Below are 22,506 nucleotides of genomic sequence, written 5' to 3' on the forward strand. Positions count from 1 at the left end.
TATTTTTCATCTTCATTATGTCTTATAGTCCTTAAGAACCAGATTAGTCAAAGCTCTTGGTGTTCCCTTTTAGGACAGTTGTGTTGATCTGTGCACAAAATCCCAGCTAAACTTATTCCTTCTCTTGTTTGGTTATGCAAGTAGTTGCCTATTCCATTCCTCTAAACTGTGATCCATCTTTTGAAGTGTGGCTGTTTAGTAAGCAAAGTGGTGGCCATAAGGATAGTTCTCTGTCTTTTCAATTTCCTGTTCTATTTTGGAATTTTTTTTCTTTAGAGCTGAAAGACAGAATATAGAAAAAAAAATATAAGTCTTTTTTACATCATTTTACCAAGCTGTATTATTTCATGGGCACGGGTTCCTCATGTTCCTCAAATATATTTTAAATGTCCCTCTCTCAGTATTATCTATGAAATTTTACTACTTAATCTGTTTGTTTGGAGGTGGAGTCAGTTAAGTGCAGGCCGTGCAGTGCAGGAATATGTGAAAGACATACATTGTTCCTTGTTTAACATTTTTGTTTGTTTTTTTAACCTTGATCCTATGTGGAAGATATCTTATTACTAAGATGGGAAAGAGCCCATTTAGTTTCATTTATACAAAATAAAATATTTTTTCATTGTACTTTACTCTGTCCACCAAATAGATTTTTTTATGTTTAGCATTTATATTTGCTGCTCTGGCTTAGCTGTGTGAATTTCTTTTATAAATGCTTTAATGCTAAAATATGTAATTTCATCTGTTCCAAAACTATTTTTAAGTTTTACCTACTGTAAAACCACACTTCCATTGTAAATTGCCTCTATGAAATGCATGAAAAGTCTCCTCCTTACATAAAGGCAACTGTAAGGATAATGGTGTTGCCAAGTGACATGATTTTATCCTAAAATTAGAAATCTTCTAAAACTTCCTTGTGACTGAATTATTTCTGCTGTTTGCCATGCAGTGTTTTCTCCTTTTCTATTTCTAGAATTATTTACAGAATTGGAGATTCATGTTCATGTAATTAATGCGTATCCCATTTCTCTATAAAATGTGAAGGCAACAGTTAAGTGAGATCTTACAGCCTCCATCTCCTGCACTTTAAGGAAGCTGTTCAGATAAAGTGGTAGGTGATAAGTGACTAGAGAAGGGCTGGGAAGAAACAGAAAAATGCAGTTGAATGAAGTTGGTGGGAAGGGAAGAACATGTAAAGGGAAAAGTTGGAACAAGGACGTCACAGAAGCAGAAAAGACAATGTGGAGGGATCTGAAGAAAAGGAGGCAGACGGAGGAAGATTCACAGGAGTATGAGAAGCAGGACATAAAATGTAGGAGGGTCGTGGGAGAGAAGAGCAAAATCAGGACGGAGAGAATGAAGGAGAAAGTGGGAAGCAGTCTATATGCCATCTTTCTTGATGCTAGAGATGGTAGCATGAAAAGCACACCAAAACCAAAAGAAAGCAAAAAGGGAGAAGATGAACAGACTCAGCAGGATAGCTGACAAAACAGGAAAAGGGAAGAATTCTAGAGCTTTAGTGCTATTTTACTTCTTTTCAGAGTGGAAAATTCTAGAATTGTATTGGTCACTCTGGATTGACTTCCTCATACACATAATAGAAAGGGTTTTTAAAACTAGCATCTGTCCTAATGCAACATTTCCTTAATGAAAGTTAATGAAAACTGACATATTAATTGGGGTTTTTTTATTCTGGAGCTAACCAAAATAAAATTTTAAGTTAAATATTTCAAAACACTTCGTGGGCCTCAACTGGAAGAAATGGTCCTTATCAAAGACTGCCTAACTCCCTACAGTGTCATGGTGAAACAGCCCAGGCATCTACCCAGATCTCTTCACTATGGCAGTGGACAACACTAGAGTCTTTGAAAAGCTGCATGGAATGACAATACATCACTACTGAGTAGACTTCATCGAAATGTCTGTTAGGTGGAGATGGCCTTAAAATTTGAAACATGAGAAATTACATTCTTTCTTGAACTTAACTTAGTTTTTCCTGTTGTAACTCCAGATATTGTCATCTAGATGTTCAATGCCCAACCCATTCTTGGAATCTGACATTCTTGTTCTTAGCTTTCTTTGCCAAGTTTTTTAGTTTATTTCCTTGAGAGAACAAGGATTTCCTTTGCTGTATTAAAGGCATCAGATATTTTCTTTATTATGAGATGGTACTTTTGCTCATTATGCTGCACAGGGAAGAGAAGGTCCTCAGTCTACGGATATAATAGGGTATATATACTGAGATGGTATTTACATGTATATATATGTTGTTTAGCATATATATACACCCTAGATAGTGTGTGTGTATATATCTATATATACACTAAGATTTTGTATTTTTCCCTCATACAAAAATTATGTTCCATGTATGTCAAAATAGTCCTTCAATCTCACAGTGCATGCTGACACTTCAACATTTCATTCTGTGTTGAGCTATCTGTGAATCTCAGTGAATGTCAATTAAGACAAGGAAGTATTTACAGGGAAAATAAACTGCCTGTTGATTAATGCTTTTGTTACTTTATACTTGCTTTACAGGCCAAAGTTCAAAAAACATCAGTTCATCTCCAAGCATAGAGAGCTTGTCTGGAGGACGTGAATTTACAGGATCTCCACCTTTGTCTGCATCAAAAAAGGATTCCTTTTTCAGTACAATCTCCCGTTCCCGTTCCCAAAGCAAAACTATGAGCAGAAAAGAATCGGTGAGTTATTTAACTTTTTAAGCTACTTTAATGTCACACTGCATTACTTGTTAGAGGCAATTATTTCTCCCATTCATTAAGCACTTGCACTTTGAAATGTTTCCCTAAGCACACGTTAATGGCAAATGCAGAAATAAGCTATTTCAACTGTTTCTGTTGAGTAACACCTCCATTATGGCTTCCATCCCATAACCCTACCTGAAGTGAAACTGTGAAAGTGCCTGTTGCCTCTGAGAAAGAGGAGAGAAGTCCTGTAAATTTATTTGCTTTGTTAGACTTCTGGTGTAGTCCTGAAGTCAATAAACAGTTCAGTGGGAAGCACAAATGCTCAGCAGATCCAAACATGTCCATCTGTTGTCCCTGAAATTCCTTAATACATCAGAGGTTTCCAGTGTCTGTAGCATCTGTAGTCTGCAGTCACAGTTCTATTTCTTGCACAGACCTGACCTTCCACTTGGCCACAAGAAACTATTATTTAAACAGATTGTTTTCATCCAAGAAAATCAGCTCTTGTCATGGGTGTGTTCCAAAGAAATTCTCATCCCGGCAAAGGTATTTTAGGAGCGCTGCTTCACTAAACCTCATATGCCATGGAGCAAGGGGATTCTTGTTTATTTTATATACACGTTTCCCATTGTCTTTCTGCTGATTAGTAACCAGACATGTATTAAATGGAAAAAGTTGTATTTTTTCTAACAGGAAGGCATAGGGGGTTTCTCCATTCCATTTTCACAAATCTATGCTTAAATAACTTCCTATTGATTTCAGTAAGTAGGAATTGTAATAGCAGTATTTCTATATTACAGCATTCTTCAGATGTTCAGAGGTAAAAAGTATGCAGAAGTTTAATCAGAATATCTCAGCGTTTTTGTCTTTAAGAAGCAAAAGCTTTATCAAGTCACATCATATTTTAAATTTGGTATTTAAAATGTTCTAATGCAATGCACAACTTCATTCAGTTTTTGTTCACTGAAAGAGAGGATTTAATTCCACATGCTTTAAAGTTGCCTAAAGAAAGGCTGTGTTTTGTGGTTAGTCAACAAGAAGCTATAATTTTGGTTTGTGTCCATTTAAGACACATTGAATTGAATTTAAAGCAAAAGCAACAACTTAATATCTCCCTGCTTGTCCTCATGAGTTGAAGAAAAATAAATATACCGATACTGACCTTTTCTTTTTCTGTAGTTTAATAAAGTCTAAATCCAGCTTTCATTTGCAGTATTTTCCAGGCCAGAACTTGGGGGTTTTGCACTAGTAGTGTTTAAGAATAATTCCTCCTTAGTTCTCTAATTGGAGACATAGCAGACTTTTACATTATAATATTCATACTCAGTTAGAATAATTAATGATTAATATGTTTTTCAGGTAAATAATTTCTCAAATTTCTGGTATTTTATTGATGGTTTTTTCAAGGATTTTGCACAAAGATGTACCCATCGGAACAGATTTGTAGTCCTTATGTAATTTTCCGTAGATTGGTAATCAAGATAAACTAAGCAGAACATAAATTTTCAAAAGAATTCTTTGAACTGTGATATATACTTTATATTGTACCATTTTATGATTAAACAGCTAGAAAGGGTTTTAGGCTACGAAAATGTATTTCCTTATGTTCCGTTTTTGACTGTGCTTTATTAGAATGAAAAGGAATTAGTAGCAGCTCCAAGAGGAAAATGTTTGTTTAAATCTGTTCTCTGTTGCTCAGGATGATGTTTGGGTTTTGTTTTCCTGTAAATTTTATGGTACCTGGTTTTCTATGTAGAGAAGAAAACCCTGAAGTCTGGTCTCATAGTTGCTTCGTTTACAGCTGTTTTCTGGAGGCAAAAGATGATCTGAAAACATAATGGGTTCACATCTTTGTTTTATTTATAAAACTGAACTGGTCTGCATTTATGTATTTGTCTCTAATGATTATACAGATTATGTTGTTAAGTATTGGGGAAATTACCTTTGTTGGAACGTGGCCGTGCATCAATCACTTTATAAGAAGATGCTTTTAAAAGCAAGTCATTCTTGGTGTAGCAGATGAAAGACAGTCCATTTCCCCTTCATTTTTGTACTTATAATTAGTGCCCTTCCAAAGCAAAAATATGTCCTTCAACATGGAATTTAAAAAGTGATTTTCACAGACCAGAGGGCATTACTGTAACATTATCATGTGATGAACAGGAATGTCGTCATCCCAGATCGCACCTGGAGTACTGTATCCAGTTCTGGGCTCCCTGGTACGAGACAGACGTGGACATACTGGAGAGAGTCCAGCAAAGGGCTACAAAGGTGATGAAAGGACTGTGGCACCCCTCCTATGAGGAAAGGCTGAGAGAGCTGGGGCTGTTCAGCCTGGAGAAGAGAATGCTCAGGGAAATCTTGTCAATGTGTATAAATACCTGAAAGAAGGGTGCCAAGAGGACAGAGCCAGGCTCTTTTCAGTGGTTCCCAGTGACAGGACCAGAGGCAATGGGCACAAACTGAACCACAACAGGTTCCCTGTGAACATCAGGAAACACTTTGTTACTGTGGGGATGACTGAGCATTGGCACATGTTGCCCAAGGAGGTTGTGGAGTCTCCATCCTTGGAGATATTCAAAAGCTATCTGACTTGAGCAGAGGGTTGGACAAGACAAGCTTCAGACATCCCTTCCAACCTCAACCATTCTTTGATTCTGTGACAGGTTAAACGGGAATGCAACTTGTCTAAATTCTTTCTTTCCTAAAGCCCATCCAAGAAGTTGGACTTTCTCTGTTAGAGTTGTGATCAAAATCGGTACTTAACTTGATTCATTGCTTCCAGGAATAGGATATGTCCATTTCTCATATAAAGGACTTCTTAAGGTAGTAACATTTGCATTATATTTAGTCTTCTGGGTCTTTTTTTTCCTCTTAAATGCAAAGATCAATGAAATTACTTTTTTACTGCTGTTGTCAGAAACAGATATCCCCTCTTTTATTTAGTTAAGGAAGTAAATCTACAGCCTCACGGATTAATGCACAATATCAGATCATTTTGGAAACCCATGGCAGCCTGATATTTCTCATGTTACCACTGAGTGACACTCAGCTATATGTTAACATGAGGCCCACCAAATGTGTTTGAAGGTCTGTTTTGTGCTCCGCAGTGAGATGGTTCCCTACCCCTTTACATAGTTTGAGGCTTTCTGAAAGTAGTAACTTATGTTGCAGTTTCTGGAGCTGTTTTCCTATAAACAAGGGCAGGAATTTTTAGCATATAATGCGCTGTAGTGCCTGTTATCTTCTGTCTGGGTCAGTCTTGCTGGAATAAAGTCCTAGAAAATTTCCTCTCGTAGCCTCCCTGCTGCCCTCTTCTTTTCAGCAGAGTTGGGAAATTGAGTGCATTTGTGGTCCATTTATTTCTCATTATGTTTCATTTTCGTCTTCTGCAAATGTGAGGGACAGTCTACCCTTCTTTTTGGCAAATAGCAAAGCTGCTTAGATGTTGATTGTGGAAAATATGGTTGACTGATCTCAATTTTTGGCAGAATATTCTGTAAATTGCTTTCGGCCATAGAGATGTGCCAGAGAGGGAACTTGAGTCAGACAATATAAACATTTTTAAAACTTCCATTAAAAAAACACAGGAGAAAAATGGTTTTGACTGAAAATAAAGTTTTGATTTCGATAAATTGTGTATTTTAATAAGTAAATTTCTACATAAAAGGTTTCAAGTTAAGAAAAATCAAATTATCTATTTGGAAGATAAGTTAGTTAAAGAATTCCCAAGAAGGAAACATTTCTAAGGCAGATCTGGAGCAGTTTATTTTCTCTACTGAAATAATTTACAAACATGGCCAGTAAGAATCGTCATTTCTTAGGAGAAAAATCGGGAACAAAAGTGTCATGCATCATGCTGGTTTTGATTGCACAGAATTTTTAATTAAATCAAATTTGACAACATATGCTATTGTCCTCACAAGCAGGTAGAAACAACTGTTACTGTCTGTGATTTACATAGCTAGTCTGACTGATTTGAAGTTAGATATGAGTACCCCTACAGGTTAGAAAATTAATGAATGCCGTTATTTTCAATTAAATAGGTACCTGCTCTACTGATTTAGGAAGTTGATTTTAAGCATACAAGCTTGACAGTTTTGCTCAAGTAGAAGTGGTATACAAAAATCAAAGAGATAATAAAATACAGACTAGACAACTACACAAAATCATGCATTCAGAAATTCCTTTGAAGAAGAGCATGTCTTTTATGCATGGTACACATCTTGGAGGCTTTTTTTTTTATTCCCATGTTATTTCCCTGACTATTATTTTTAAGATTTCTTTAAAAGCTTTTAAGAAAACTATTTGTCAGTCCATACTTAGCAATGCCAAACATTCATTTGGAAATACAAATGCTATGATGAAATGTCCTTTTTCAGTTAAGCATCATAAAATTTGCCCAGAATAAGTTAGCGTCTGTGTACAACAGCCAATTGTCTGATCGGTATTTTGGATTTGTTAGGCCTAAAGCTAAAGACATGATGATTGTTCTCAGTGCCATTAGGTTTAATGAACTTCAGTTCCTTAACCTTTAACTGCAGTTAATACTGTAGGGTATTTGTCTTTCTTATTCTGATGTGGTAGGCCAAATCAGACACCTGAAAAATGCAATTTACTTAGTACTTCAGTGCTTGTCTGATTTTAGGGGTAGATGAAAAGAGTATTAAACCTGAGATGCTGCCAGGTCACATGAACAGAGTTCATACAAAAACCTTGAGATATTTTGGAAGTGTGATTCTTTTCTCAGTTGCCTTCCTCAGGCTCCTGCAACATGCTGTGACTCAAATGAAAGAGCTGAAAACAGTACAAGGAAAAATAAGCTGCCTTTTAGAGTTTTTATTAGAAATACTTGCAAGTTTCATATAATTTAGTAAAACAACAGCTGTATTCATGAGTGGCAGCTTTGAATCCTATCGCTCTTTATCTTTTTTGGAGTGATTCATTTCAGGGAAAAGAAACTGTACAGTGATAAAAACAGGAAGTTAATTGCTTAGAAAAAAAGATGAATAAAAACCCAAGTGGCTCTGCAGTGCTTTTTCTGTCATGTTATGAGCAATAAACATGTATACAGAACAGATCTGTGGGGCCATTTGGAAGATTTTAAAAATGTCAGTGTAAACTGTTGTCTTTCTCTGGTACAAGAGATTCAGATACGTGCAGCTGAATTATACTTGCCAGTAACTTCAGCACAGAAGCAAATTAGAATGATATAATTTGAAAGAAGGCAGTAAGAACTTTTAAAATTATTGGACAGGCATTTAAAACTGTCAGAGAGAATTTAAAAAATGCCAAAATCATGAATGAATGAGACTGTCAGCAATGATGTTTACAAAAGAATCAAAGTGAGTTAGAAGCCAAGAAGCGTGATCCTTCACAGCAATCGTGTTACCAGCAGCAGGTACAGGACTTGCTCTGTGCATCCTCTTTCCATACATTAATCATGAAGTTAATGTTTCAGCATTCCAGTGACAAGGGAAGATACATCTGAGGATCAATGTTGGTGGTTTGAGCTGCCCTTTTTTATCTTTTCAGTGGAAAACTCATCCCTTCATCCTGCTCTTTTAAGATAACAGCACAAAATTACTGTCCGTTTCTGTGAAGAGCTGAGAGACCTGTAATGAACTCTCAAAAAAACATACACATGGATAAGAAACATCTCTCTAAGTCAGGCTATTGTTTGAGTTGGTTTTTTTTTTTTAGCGGAAAGGATTTCTGTGTTTGGGAGATTTTTTTCCCACTGAAGTAAGTTGTAGGTATGTGTTTAATAGCTTGATTCTTATTTTTGTCTGTGTTTGGTTAAATCAAATCATTCCCTATAAAAACAACAAAACTTGTGTTTCTTTTCTTTTAGTAATGTAGTATAAATACTGTATATTTACAGTTTCTGCATAATCACTATACTTAAGTTTTACCCTCCTTAAACTCTGAACAGTGTAATCAGAGGTTCTTAAAACCCTAAATAATAAGATGCTGCTCTGGTCTGTGTCCTCAGGCATGTTAGGAATCGTATCAAAGGTCAAATACAATCGGTCTGAATAGAGAAGGGGTTAGTGAAACATTTTTGCAACTGATGCTTAAAAAAAACTTAACTGAGTTTAAAAAAGGATGTACTTTGAAAGTCATTCATAAAGGACTGTGTGCATGTTGAACTGTCTGTATATTAAAATGTTTATTCAGGCAGCAAAATTAAGAAGCGTAGTTACATAAATACATCACACCTGACCAACCATTTCAATAACATTTAACCAAATACTTTAGTAATATAATATTGGAGCATGGAGAATAACTTCATTCATTGCAGAATATCTATATATTAATCATTCCATATGTGTATCCATATGCATTCAGGAATACTTACTGCATTGTTTCGGAGACCTCTAAAATCAAAGTGGTGGGGGTTTTTCCTCTGTTCACATTTCTCTTACATTTGCTGTAGTGGACACTTACGCAGTCCTAAAGGCCAGCAATGTGGTTACCAGAGAGGCAGAAAGCGATACTGAAACATAATGGAGGAAATGGGATTCTCATTCGCCTATGTGTTTATTTATAGCTATTTCCAAAATACTTACAGTCATACCATCCAAAATAATATCTCAGTTTTATCATTTATGAAGAAATATTCCAATGTGATTAAGTCAACAACGTCAACAGAAGCACTGAGAGAAATCTTTTATCACCATTTCGGTTCAAAGGGATAATTTCCATTACCCCACAGCTCTTTCTGTTCTTATCTATTCCCTTACCAAGTGAAATACTACCGATTTTCTCAGTTGTTCAGTGCCTACTCATCCACAATCAACTATGCAAAATGTTTTGGATTCCATAGATCTTCCAACTTTTCATAGGTTATGGTTTTAAACTGTCTTTCGGCAGTCCTGCACGGCAGTGCCATCAGATGGACTTGTGCAGGCAGCAGGTAGCTACGTCCCCCTTGTCTTGTGTCTGCTTTATTTGTCTCTAAGCAAGAGCTTTCTCTGGTATTCATGTTTATCCTTCTCCATATTCCTGCTAAGGAAAGATTGTCTGATCATAGGAGTGGTGTATTTTTAAGAGGAAAATGCACCCAGGTTAGATAAAAACAAGTCCTGCTCTTGCTCCAATAGCACAGTTGCTGGTTTCGAGCTCTGTGAAAGTGAGACTGGTGCACCTGGAAGCTGTTCCAGTAATAGGTTTGACAGTGGGAGCTGCTTTGGAAAACATCCAAGCCCGTGGTCCTTTGCCACTAACGTCTCCAGGCAAGGTGGGATGTGGCAAACTAAGCAGATTCCAACAGCATGACATTGGCAAACTGACTTTGAACTGTTTAAGATGGAAATTCAACAGCAGGACCTGGTGTTTAGAAGCTGTGAGCCAGAGTTTTAACTATTTTCAGGATTTTAATTGAAATGAAATGGATCTGTCAGCAGGCTAGGGAGATCCTCTGAGACTCCATCTTTCACTTTCTTCCAAATGTCACTGTACATAAATATTTTTAGTTTTGTTTTAAGAGACAATAAATCAAATAAATAGATAATTATACATCAACACAATGAAAAAGATATTTTGCCTCAAAGTCACTCATCTTTTTAGAGATTATAAAGAAATATTGATTATAAATAATTTTTTTTTTCCCTTGCTGTCCTTATAAAACTAGAGGGCAAGGAGGAGGAATAGAGAGTTATTCTAGTTTGGAAGAAGAGGAGCAGTAGCTGACCATGAATTCTTATTTCTTATGTTTCAGAAAAGCTACAGATACATAATGTATTAAAATACACACATATATATATATTTGACCCATCTTCAAATTTAAGAAGAATGAGAAGAACATTTTTTCTTGCATTTAGAAAGTGTGGGTCTCCTTGAACAATGCTAAATTTAGAGTGTCAGAAATTTGAATGTTGGAAGAGAGAGTTCCTGGGTCATTGGCTATTCTGAATCAGAGTTACAACCCTTTCAGTTTTGTTGGGTTTTGTTCACTGTTTTGGGAGGTGGGGGTGTTAAGTACACAGAGGCTGAAATTTTTATTTATTCATTTAATCCTTTACCAATAATCTGTTGGTTCTGTTTACATGTGCATAGCATGGGAAGGCATCTGTGATGCCACCCCTTTCTGTGTTGTTACTGAAAGCACACAGAGGAAGTCAGGATTGTACTAACGCCCAAAAATATGTGCTTTGCAGGTGAATGCCTTCTAGCATTTTAATTTATTGGCAAATTCATCTTGGTCTCATCCTGGTTGAACATTTTTATCTATATTATAAAATTCCGTTCTTGTTTTTGATACTTGTTTTCAATCAGAGCCCTCCAAACCAAATTTATTTTTTTTTTTTCAGCGTTGGTACATAACCTGATTTAGCTTGGCTCCTAGGAGTCACAACGGATATTTTGTTGACCTTTTTTTCATCCTTCATTTTGTTTTCTTATTTTTCTCAGTCCCATTCCCCCACCCCTTTCAGAGGGTTGTCATGGGCATATGCTTACTAAGATTATGCAGTGCCAGTTCTGTTTCAGGTTTTAAAATAGGTATTTATTCTTCTGAATTTATTTCCTTGAGCAGAAGAGGATACATTGTGCCCTGAAATGTTTTAACTTTGACAGCACTGCATTTTGAACTTAGACTTCTAGGATTACATTTTACCTAATTCATTTGTGCTTACTCTGATGTCCCCTGAAGTATTTTGAGACATACAGTACTACCAGAGAATAGAATTTCTGTGTTGGAAACCAACAGGCCAAAGTAATAATAAGGCAGAGGAGAAAAGGGAGAAAAAGACAAGTATGTTTCCATAGGTTTTGTATTCCCCTTATCCTTCTTTAAGGTGGATCACTGCACCACCATTTCCTTTATTAATCTGACAGAGAACCTGTTTGTGCTTTAAGGGTTCTGATCTAGGAAAGCATTGAAATAAGTACGTAACTATCAGCAAGTATGACATCCTATTTTCTACTCTGAGCAACTATGCCTACTAGCACTACACAGTGAAATTAAGAGAGAGTTTAAATAGAAGACAAACATTCCTACTTAAGCTACTTTATATTATCCTGGACTACAATAGCAGTCTGAGTTAAAATGGTGTAAAATAAAAATATCACTCAAGTTTACTGTGCATGCAGCCCAAAGGAATAAAATATATTTGTAGGGTTTATCTGAAGATACTTTGCTTAAAATGTTTAACGTTGATGAAAGGATATTCAAAATAATTTAAAAAATGGCAATTGTGAAAATGTGAAGACCACAAACCACAAGTAAGGTGTATTTGGAAATATATTAAGCATGGAGATACATCAGCTAGCACAGGGACACAGAAATATTGGCAGGTAATGTTTAAGCACAGGAAATCAGTACATAACCTCTACTTTTGCAGGAATTAATACCCGAAGGCAGTACCTAAACTTCTTTGTGTCCTCCCAGGGTAGTGTATTCATATCTGAAATAATTCAAATTTGTTCAAACACTTCACAAGTAGCAAAATTCTCAGTGTAAAGGTGACAATATATATTCCCTCCCTGACTCTGGTATGCTTGGTGAATATGCATCTAACTATTTTATAGCCCCTTCCCTATAGAAGAAACTTCCTTTAAACATCTGCAAACCAAACGCCTTATGAAAACTCTCCTAAAAATTCCACCTTTCCATTGACAACAGTTTGGTTGCTAACATGCTGAAGCCATGGTCTATAAGACTGACTAATATAGCCATATTGTTTCTATGTCCTCCCCATATGTGTGTCTGCAGCCATCTGTTTTCTCTTGGCTTACACTCTTAAGTCCTTTAGAGAAGTGGGTTTTTTTCTTTATGTTTGTACGGCACCCAGCAGAGCGAGGTCTTGGTCTTGATGAGGGCCCGTGAGTGATACAATTAGGTAAGTCAAATTAGTAAATTTAATAAATTAAAATTTTCTTTTAAATCCCACTGTATGTAATTCATCATTCAAAAACAGTGGTTTATGATTTAAATGTCAGCATGTGCTGTAGACTATTCTGTGGCTGGCATAGATCATAAAAAAATTACGGGGGTGTCAGGCAACATTCAACTGTCAGGGGTTCAAGATTAAAAGGTTAAGTCTTGTATTTAATTGACAGATTAAAAAATGAAAACTAAATGAATTCTCACAAAATGGAAACAGTAACCATGGCTTTTTACTCTGGGGAAATTTGCATAAAATTAAATGTGAAGGCAATTTATGCCATACATCTGAATCTTGTTTGACATGTAAAATGCCAACAATATCCGAAAGATGTACTCTATGTGTATATTTTATGAATAAGCACTTAAGTACTGGTAAGAGCCTTAGCAAGTCCCTGGCTTCAGGATTTCCCTGCATCAATCGCATTTTTCCCATTATTTTCCTCTAAATGTTTCGATACCTCATCAGAATTATTTTCTAATTTACCCTGCCAATTTGCCAAGAGCTCAGAGGATGTTTCCTTAGTGCTCTTACTGGGAATACTGAAAGAATTGAAATTGTGACCAGGCAAATTAAAACAGGAAAAGTCCAAGGGCTATTAACTACAAAAAAAACCCACCTCTAATTCAAGAAATCCCTGATCTACAAATCTGTGTAACCTGGGGGAGTACTCTGGGCAACACCATTACATGTTTAGATCATGACATACTTTTTTCCTTACACTTTACCCAACCCATCATTGACCAGCATCAGACACGATACCAGGAAGACTGGGCTGTGCCTCCAATGCACTTCTGTCACTTTTTTGTGTTATGGTTTTAATTGCAGCATTATTGCTAAAACACCTTAAATACCTTTAAATACTCTTCTCTTTGAAGGTAGTTTCTTTTCTGCTGCGCTTAACTCTTGGTAGTGCTGCCAAGTTAATTCATATCCAGAAGGACTCAGCTTTAAGATGAATGGGGTTTTGCTGTTCTGAGTGTTCATCAATGAAGTGCTTGGACATACATTGTTGTAAGCCTTTGGCAACAGAGTTTACTCTTCCTTGAGTTTCTACATGAGTAAAACAGACAAAAATACAATTTTTCTTTCATTTCCTGAACAATAAGACTGAAAACTAAATGTTAGTATGAAAGAAAGGTGGTACAGGCCTGATTTTGTACATTCATATTCCCTGTTTGCCAGCCCTTATACTTCTGTGTTAAGCTACATGTCATGTATTTGGGAGAAAACTTGTTTAAACTGATAAAAACAAGGTTGAGAAAGAGTGGCTTCTGCGAAAACTTTATTTCATTAGACCTTGGCTTGTGTAGGATGCTAAATTCCAGTGCCCTTACCCATGTCCGCAAACCTTATTGCAGCTTGTAAAGTGATGAGCTGTAAAAGGATAGAATTACAATGTCAAAACTGTAAAACTTTCTGTAATGTGTTCTTGAAGATGCTGACCACTTTCAGTTAGTCACAGCTGTTTTTCTGAAACAGTAAAATTTGATGAAAAACGGGGTATGGTAGAGGCATTGCTGATCTCATTGTGAGCTCAGGAGAGAAGGAAGGATATAAAAAATTTATTTCAATGGCTGTCTTTGTAAAGGTGAGAAGATAGATGAAAGGAAAGGTGATAAAAAGGGAAGAGTGAACTTTGGGCAAATGGAGAGCACCAAAACTGTATAGAATGGGAAAAAAATAGCAAAGAAATGGCAAATAATTAATCATAAAGGAATTAGCTTTCATGGCAAAAGAGAAAAGGCAATGTAACAATGTAAGCAAAGTTCGGGATGTGGATAAGAAGAAAGATAAATATGAGAAACATAAATGTAAGTCAAGTTTTTTTGCAAATTCAGAATTGCCACAACAAGGAAACGAGTTGGAGATGTGTAAATGGAGGTACTCAAATAGAGTCTTGCTTTGACTGGAAACACAAATACTAGCCTGCTTTACATTGGTAGTGAAATGTAAGTCAATGTTGCATCACAAATAATCTGCTTCCTTTTCATTCTCATATTCAATTCAAGATGTTACTTATCATCTGTAAGGCTCTACATCATCTGAAATGTTGAAGTCATGGAAAAGTTTTACGAGGATGCTTGGGCTAAATTTTCAGGAAGTATTAGTGAGTTGGTTTTCTGCAAGATTGCATCATTAAATGTGCACATCTTGGTCTCCCTTGTCTAATGCAGTGATTCCTTTGTTTGATTTGCTGCTTGATTTGTTTTTCTTCCTTATAATGCAGTTCCCAATATTAGAAAATGTTGAGCTTATAGGCTTTATAGGACATGTTCTTTGGTAGTTGACATAGATTTTTTTATTTTCGTTAGTTATTTAAATGATTGATTTTTATTTTGTGGTCAACTGGTTAACCTTTGAGATCAGCAGCTGAATGAGTTTGAATCACTGTTCACATGTTTCTTTTACTGTGTGTGTCAGATCGGCTGAAAGGTCAGTCTCTCAAGGAAGCATAAACCATAATGTTTTTCTCTTGACTTACATTTGGTCTGTTCAAAGAATTTATAACTCTGTGTTCATGTATAAGAGCGATCAAATCAGCTCTGCTATTGGTACACAAAATCAAAATGGTATCCAGGGTACTCAGTGTCTCTGTACAGTGAAACACAAAAATTGGCACTTAGAGAAAAGCACAGAGAATACTCTCTGGACAAGAATCGAGAGCATCTGCACAATGCTGGCCATAAATCAGTTGTTTTATCCATTACTGCTAAAGAATATTACTTTAGAATACTGAAAGAAAATGTTGGGTTTTTTCTGAGGAGCTTTGTGATTTTGCTGCTTACCTTTACAAAACATTAAAACATTCATAATTTGCAGAACAATTTAAAAAATGTACTGTGAAAAGATTAGTCTTAGAAATGTTGGTTAGAAGTGACCCCTACTGAAACTGCTACTTGAAGCAGCTAATATTGGATCAGGTCAGTGACTTTGAATAGAAACTTCTATGAGTAACCACTTCCAGTGCTGCACTGCTCTTCTAATGAAGAATATTTTCCTAATGGCCAGTTTGAACCTTCTGAGGGACAATTTTTTGGCCATGATCCATTCTATATTATATGCCACTGCTGAGAAGAGTTTGATTACATCATCTTCGTAGCTCCACATAGTTGCAGGCTCCCAGCAGATTCCCCTTAGCTTCCTCATCACCAAAATAAAGAAGCTCCTTCAGCCTGTCCTCTAGACCTGTAACCATCACAGTAGCCCTGCACTGGACCCTCTCCAGTTTCTCAACATCCTTCTTGAAATGGACTCCAAAATGGTATTCAAGATGAGGGCCCACAAGCACTGAGTAGAGGCAGGTAATGACTTTCCTGGATCTGGTGACCACATTCCTCTTATATGTAGCCCAGTGCACTGTTTAAACTATTCATGATGAGAGCACTTTGTTAGTTCATATTCAACTTAGCAGCCATTGTAGCCTCCAGATCATTTTCAGCAGGCCTGAAAAATAGCAAGTTCCTTCCTTGCCTGTACCGGTGCATTGAGTTTTTTTCTCCCCAGGTGCAGAATTTTGCACTTATTGAAGTTTCTAAAACAGAAACCTTCAAAAGGTTTCTTTTGCCTGGGCTTGCAGTGTCTCATGGTGTTTCTGAATTGAAGTTCTACCAGTCAGCACAGCAGCCACATCTCCCAATTTTGCATCATCTGAAAACCTACTGAGTGTACATTCTCTCTCCTCATATGGGCTGTTGATGAAGATACTGAACAACATCTTCATAGCAGTCCACTAGTTATCGTGCTCATTTCCAGCCACCCAACTGGACATCAAGCCATTGACTCTACTCTTTGAGCTTGCAGTCTGACCAGTTTTCAGGCCACGTACAATCCTTTCATTCAGTCCTTTCTATCTCTTACTATAAATGATAATGCTTTTGAAAATAAGTGTCAAAAGCATAACAAAAGTAAAAATACATTGTGTTCACTCCTCTCCCTTCATCTGCATGGACAGTCATTTCATCATAATGGGCAACCAGATTGGTAAGGCATGATTTGCTCTTGATAAATCTTTGTTGACTTTTCTTGATTATTGTCTTGTCCTTTACATGTTGGAAATTGATTCCAAGAGGACATGCTCTACGATTTTTCCAAGGACTAAGGTGAGGCTAACCATCATATAATTTCTTAGATCCTCATTCTCACTTTTCTGATTTTACATATGGCTGTAAAATTAACATTTCTAAGTCATCAAGGATGTCCTGTAATAGCAGTAGTTTTTTATGGATGATAGCCAGTGGTGGTATAATCACATCATCATCTCTTTCAGCACCCATGGATGTATCCCATGTGGCCCCATTGTATTTGAACACATACTACTTCTTCAGGTATTCACCAACCTATTGCCCCACCACCACCGCCCCCCTCTTAGCCATCCCTCTCCTTCCCAGACTATACCAGCAGAGGTCTGGGAGCAGACTTGGCCTGAAAAACAAGAGGCAAAAATGGTGTTGTGTGCTGCAGCCTTTTCTGTGTCATCTGTCATTGTCTTATGTCCCCCTAGTAAGCAATAGACCTACATTTTCTTTGAACCTCCTTTTGCTGCTCATACTTGTAAAATTCCTTCTTGTTACCCTTTAATGGCCCCCATTTATTTTAGCTCCAGATGGGTTTTGTCCTTCCTAGTTTTGTTCCTGTACCCAAACAATGATTGTGTGCTTGTCCTTTGTTTCCAGTCATTGTTCCCACATATGTGCTCTCCATTTCCATCATTTCCATCTCCATATGTGCTTTTCCCATTTTAGTTCAGTTAGAAGCTCCTTACTCAGCCAAGTGGACCTTCTGCATACCTTGTCCTTGTGTGCTGCTTCCTCATGTATTTCTGGGTTAGGTCCCTGTTCAGTGACAAAGTCCTCCCCACTAGATTAGCAAGTCTGTTTGCAAAGTTGTTCTTCTCTCTCTTTGCCATGTGGACCTATTCTCTAAGTGGTCTTTCCTCATCAAATTGGGTGCCACAAGCAAAATAGTTGAAGCCCGGCTAGCACCACCAAATACATAGCCATATGTGGTCTGCTGCTATCCAGGCTTTCCCCTTTTGCCATTGGATTAAGGAGAAACACCACTGGAATTCCTGTCCCCTTCATCCTTGCTTAGGAGCCTTACAGTCACTTTTGAACTGAAATTGTGTCACATCACTATGTCATTGGTATATGCATAAATAAGCAGGAATAAAGTCAGAACATTACGTGACCCCAAACAGTTTTTCAGCAGTGCCACAAATTGAGGCTCCATGCAAGCAAGAAACCTCCCTAGTCAATGAGTCTTGCTGGAGGAGAGTCACCAACCACTCACTGTCACTCATCACTTTCTCTTGGTTGTGCTCTGATATGGTGTCCAACCTGAATTCTTCCTCTGAGGGAGCTTGTTCTTCCCCTCTGCCACCTGGGCCCTGCACCCTTGGGCAGCCCTCCTGCTGCCAGAAGCCACAAGCTTCCATAGAATCATAGAATGGTTTAGGTTGGGAGGGACCTTAAAGATCATCTAGTTCCAATCCCCCTGCCATGGGCAGGGACACCTCCCACTAGACCAGGTTGGTCAAAGCCCCATCCAGCCTGGTCTTGAACACTTCCAGGGATGGAGGGCATCCACAACTTCAATTTTCCACCGTGTCCTTCTTCCCGCTATGTCTTGCCTTGGTTACCCCTTCCCTGTCTGTTGTATAAGCTTCTACACCTTGAAAGATCCTGTCAACCACCAGTTTGTCATCCCTAATGCAATAAAACACACTTGCCTCTTCTTGCAGCACTTCACCTGCTGCTGTGGCAATTACAACAGAGCAAACCTCCCTCTAGGGAGGTCACCCTCAAGGGTCCGTCTGCACAGAGGTTGCCACAGCACCGCTGGTGACAGCAGGGGCAGGGTTTGGTTACGTTTCATAGCAAGTCATCACCATTTGGGTGTTGTCGTCGTATGAAAACAGCACATGTGGATCTCTCGTGTGTCAAGTGCCAAGTGAACTGTCTTGCTTATTTGCACATCCCACTGGCAGCGCTCCTTGGTGCCCTTCCTGGGGGTGCCAGATAAGTCAGGAACTCCAAGTGCGTTCACTCAGCCTGGTGCAAGAGTTCCCACTTGGCAGGAAACCTCTTGCACTGTCTGTGAGTTCCTGGCCACAGCATCCCCCTTTGTGAGTGCTGTGTCTGCTGAACGTTTCTGCTCCCCTTGCTGGACCCTAACGAGATGAAGGAACGGTGAATGTAGTTTACTCAGCACAGGTCTCGCCGAATGAAGAGGTACTGTTGTACGATTGAAAAGGTTAGTTTCAGAATCTGCCCAAGTGAATAGAGCTGTCCAAAAGCATTTTAAAATCAATTTACTGCAGTTCTGATCCATGAGTAAGAAAAAAAAACATCTTGGAAACATGGAAATATTTATTAGCAGAAGTTAAATTTGTTTATTCACTTGTAGAAGATAAACTGAGTTTCAAGTACTGGCTAATGATTTTAGAATTTGATTATGTTACTTTTATAGTAAAATACTCAAATATTGTCACCTTTCCCTATCTTACAGCTGCAATTGCAGTGCACTGGCAATTTAAAATTTATGGTAGGATATTTCTTGCAGTCACTGGCTGTACGTACTAGGAAAAGGTCTTCTGCAGGGACATTGCTTGAATAGAAATAAGAATGTAAATAGGCTTGTATAGGCTGTGACAGAGGTGCAGACTGTGAAAGAGGTTAGCCTTTCAGCAAGTAAAAATTGACAATATAAAATCAATCCCTTTAAGGCTTAAGCAGTCAAAGTATAAGATTGTGTAAAGTAAGGTAAGGGTATATTTATTTAAGGAAATGGCAAATAAAAAATGTTTAATGTCTGTAGATTGTAAATGTGAGGAAAAAGTGTGTAGGGAAAGTGTGATATTGGCAGATCTTGCAAAATGCTACAGTTAAATTTCTTTTTATTTATCAGTTGCTTTTGGATATACGCTATATTAGTGCAAAGTTTCCTTTCAGTTTCTCATGGAGATTAAGATCACTTGTACCTTTAAATCATGATTGATTCACTTTCTTTATTATTGCTGATCAGTTTTGGATTTTTTTCATTTGAAATGCAATTCCTACTGTAATGTTCAGCAATCTCCATCAAACATGAGTATCAAAGAACTGCAAAACTCCTGAGAAAAACAGGAGGCTAAAAAGTTACTTCACCTTAATCTCCTTGAATTCAATTGCATACTTAAACAAACAAAAAACTGCTTAATACTGTATGTGACTAAGCTTTGAAGGAATTTTAATAAAGAAGTGGTGAACTTTCTCTGCAGAATGGTCTTCAAAGTCAAGACTGGATGCATTTGTAAACTGGCAAAGAAACTTCAAAGAGAAATTCTTAGCTGAGGCAGTTCCCATTGCTTATACAGGGCATGTGGCTATATAATAATGCTTCTCCTTGGCCTTAAAATCAATATTTTTTTTTTTTAAATCATATTTTAAACTAGACTTGATGTCTATTTATTACACGTAACTTAATAATTTAGAGTAACTGCTTTATTGTGAGCTGAAAATAGTTTTTGCCTATTCTACCAAGGTGTCGGTAGAATAGCAGTTGGCTGGGCAGTTTTTTTATACAGGTAGACCATGATGTGTTACACAAATAAATATGCCAAAATATGTGGCAGTAATGCATCCTTGAGGTATGGTATTAGGTCTTATGAAATACATGCCTTGAAATTAAAAAAAAATAATTTTTCTGAGGTTTCAAAGGAATTGCTGTGGAAATTACTCTGCTAGAAATGAGAATGTTTCTCATTTGGTGAGTTTTTTCAGCCATTGCTGTGGTACTGTATTTGCACAAGCAAAACCAGGTAGCCAAACTGTAAAAGAAATATGAATTGTTAACCCTTCTTGGATCAATGTAGGCAGACTTTTATTAGACTCTTTAGAAGGTAAAAGGGTAGTATTAATAAACACTGAAACATTAAAACCAAACCCTATTTCCATGAAATGACAAAAGAATTTAAAATTCTTTTGATAAATGCAGTTGGAAGGTGACTCTCTTCCTTTCCAAAATTTTCTCAAGAACAAAGGAATAGGAAAAGTTAGAAGATGTCTAAACTTGTCAAGGGTTAGCTTACCAATTTTACTGTGTACCATAAAAAGGTGCTTTTTAATGCTAATAACCTCTTAATTGCAGGAGGAGGAACTGGAGGCCCAGATTTCATTTCTACAGGGACAACTAAATGACTTGGAAGCCATGTGCAAATACTGTGCAAAGATGATGAACACACATCTTGGTAAGTGCAGTACCCTGTATTAACCTGTAAATCTTTGCAAAGGCTCTTTTCATGTTTGTATTAGAACTAAAATAATATTTACGTAGTACAGTTTATATTATTTTAGATGCCATGAAGAAGATGGAATTGATGTACCCAGTTGTTCTATCAGATGCTACTAACCACTGTATCTTTATGTTGTCATACTTTAAAACTTGGGAATATGATATCCACCGATGATCCTAAAAGAAAGAGTAGATACATTTTGGCACAGATGCTCTTTGTCTGTTCCTAAGATTTCTTGTACTGTAAGAGACATGGTGGAGCTCACAGCATATGAGCTTACACTCTCTTAGCCTGTTTGCAGTTCAACAGTCCCAGAACGATACTCAATGAGTGCAGTGATAGTTGTATAAAATTCATACGCTTTTATTAGGTGTAGCATCTTCACAATCTATGCTGATCACCTTCAGTATGTAAAAATGTGTTACTATAGGCTGGCTAGTTTGTACTATTTTGCTCAGACCAGGAGAAACATAGTAAGATAGAAGTCAATACATTGGGAACAGAATCAGCAAAGACTCCAATCTAAAGTTCAACTTACATATTGCCAAGACAAATCAGAGCAGAGAAAGTAAACAAAAATCAATTCAGGTGTAAATATGCTTAGCTACGCTTTGCATTTTTAAACTGTGTTGAACTGAACTCCAAAAGTTAGTATATTTAGTTATGTGAAAAAGCACTGTTGTTAAGAAATCAGGGCACAACTGCAATAATTTTACAGTTTATTTATAGCCTGCAACATCTAAGCAAAATAAATTAAGGTTTAATATTTCAGTGGGTAAAACTAAGTATATGGTACCTAAGTTTGCCTAAGGTCAAAAAGATCAGATGTGAAAGCCGTATTATACTTGTATTTTCATTTTCTTTTATGTGAGTGTTTTCGTAGCCACTGTTATGAGCCTAGGAAAAGCTATAAATATTGGGTTATTTGAAAGTTTGGAATCACAGCCTTCAAAAGCCGAGTGTAAACCTCTAACCCCAACAGCTTTAGTCTGATGTATTGTATTGCTTCTGTGAGGGTATATGAGCAATGATGAGATAAGGGATAAATTATTACCTACTGAAACGATGGGGAAAAGATTACAGTGTCAATAAGCAAAGCTGAAGTTTCTTTCCTTTAGGAAAGAAGACAAGGAGTGTTTAGCAAGGGCATCAGTTCAAGTACAAGCATAAGCATTTCACCAGCTATGGCTCTGGATGAGAGATCAGAGTAAGCCCAGACAAAGACACTTGAAGTAGTCTGCCTTTCAGCACTGGATCCACAAAATGAAAGCAAAAGATTTGTGATAATATCCCTGTGTCACATTCTTTTTCCTAAATACATTAGAAACAAAAACATTTAGGGCCGGAAGCCTCCCAAGAGCATTGCGGAGTGGTTTGTTACCCTCGCAGGACAGGGAAAGCCATCTCCTATACAGCTTTGGCTGCGGGGGTGCACCAGGTACATTGTGGCACCCCTGTAGCGCTCTCAGAGCCTTCCAGCCTAGTTTCTTCTAAGTCTCACTCCCTGTGCTTCTTCACAATATTCCTGCATGTCTTGTCAACATCATGGGCTATTAACTTTGTAAATTTGGGTTACACTAATGCGTTGAAATCCTATAGAGATTATTAACAGTTATGCACGATAAACAGAGCACAA

At 37.3% G+C, this 22,506-nt stretch overlaps 1 protein-coding gene across 3 annotated transcripts in view; it reads left to right on the forward strand.

The window, feature by feature from the left end:
• The window catches only part of TBC1D5 (TBC1 domain family member 5), a 187,496-nt gene that overhangs the window by 141,534 nt on the left and 23,456 nt on the right, over positions 1–22,506 (forward strand). For all 3 annotated transcript variants that reach the window (XM_074150326.1, XM_074150323.1, XM_074150324.1), the window contains 2 exons: positions 2,536–2,699; positions 20,726–20,825. In XM_074150326.1, coding sequence (XP_074006427.1) covers positions 2,536–2,699; positions 20,726–20,825 — 264 coding nt within the window. The remainder of the gene's footprint in view (positions 1–2,535; positions 2,700–20,725; positions 20,826–22,506) is intronic.

The sequence above is a fragment of the Numenius arquata genome, chromosome 7, assembly GCF_964106895.1.
Source record: "Numenius arquata chromosome 7, bNumArq3.hap1.1, whole genome shotgun sequence".
Taxonomy (NCBI): domain Eukaryota; kingdom Metazoa; phylum Chordata; class Aves; order Charadriiformes; family Scolopacidae; genus Numenius; species Numenius arquata.